The sequence below is a fragment of the Aptenodytes forsteri genome, unplaced genomic scaffold (assembly GCF_000699145.1).
Source record: "Aptenodytes forsteri isolate BGI_AS27 unplaced genomic scaffold, ASM69914v1 Scaffold193, whole genome shotgun sequence".
Classification (NCBI taxonomy): domain Eukaryota; kingdom Metazoa; phylum Chordata; class Aves; order Sphenisciformes; family Spheniscidae; genus Aptenodytes; species Aptenodytes forsteri.
The window spans coordinates 3,322-4,298 of record NW_008795405.1 but is presented as its reverse complement, the minus strand read 5'-3'; the positions used below and the strand labels follow the sequence as shown (position 1 = coordinate 4,298).

Sequence of the window (977 nt, the reverse complement as noted above, 5' to 3'; positions counted from 1 at the left end):
TCGGGCCGAGCCGAGCCGCCTAAAACGTGCCGCCTTCTGCCTTGCAGTCTCCCGCTTCATGGCGCCGTCCTCGGGCATGAACATGGGCGGCATGGGCAGCCTCGGCTCTCTGGGAGACGTGAGCAAGAGCATGGCCCCGCTCCAGAGCACGCCGCGGAGGAAACGGAGGGTCCTTTTTTCCCAGGCCCAGGTTTACGAGCTGGAGAGACGTTTCAAGCAGCAGAAATACCTCTCCGCCCCGGAGAGGGAACATTTAGCCAGCATGATACATCTCACCCCGACTCAGGTCAAAATCTGGTTCCAGAACCACCGCTACAAGATGAAACGCCAGGCCAAAGACAAGGCTGCGCAGCAGCAGATGCAACAGGAGAACGGCTCTTGCCAGCAGCAGCAGTCTCCCAGAAGGGTGGCGGTGCCAGTGCTTGTAAAGGATGGCAAGCCCTGCCAAGCAGGCTCCAACACACCCACAGCAGCTATCCAGAGCCATCAGCAGCAGGCAGCTACAACGATCACAGTGGCTACCAATGGCAACAGCAAGACAAGGCTGCGCAGCAGCAGATGCAACAGGAGAACGGCTCTTGCCAGCAGCAGCAGTCTCCCAGAAGGGTGGCGGTGCCAGTGCTTGTAAAGGATGGCAAGCCCTGCCAAGCAGGCTCCAACACACCCACAGCAGCTATCCAGAGCCATCAGCAGCAGGCAGCTACAACGATCACAGTGGCTACCAATGGCAACAGCCTCGGACAGCATCAGAGCCACCAGACAAACAGTGCGGGGCAGTCTCCTGACATGGGACAGCACTCGGCCAGCCCTTCCTCTCTGCAGAGCCAAGTCTCCAGTTTGTCTCACCTAAACTCTTCTACTTCTGACTATGGCACTGCCATGTCTTGCTCCACCTTGCTATACGGTAGGACCTGGTGAAAGGATTAAACAAAGCAAAAAAAAAAAAAAAGGAAAAAAAAAAAAGAAAAAAAAAGCGC

General features: G+C 56.3%; 1 protein-coding gene across 1 annotated transcript in view; it reads left to right on the top strand.

Annotated features, from left to right (window-relative positions):
• NKX2-1 (NK2 homeobox 1) overlaps window positions 1–918 on the top strand; it is a 1,908-nt gene extending 990 nt beyond the window's left edge. The window contains 2 exon segments of the mRNA XM_009280685.1: window positions 48–406; window positions 592–918. Of these exon segments, the coding sequence (XP_009278960.1) occupies window positions 48–406; window positions 592–918 (686 nt within the window).
• Window positions 919–977: the final 59 nt, after the last annotated feature.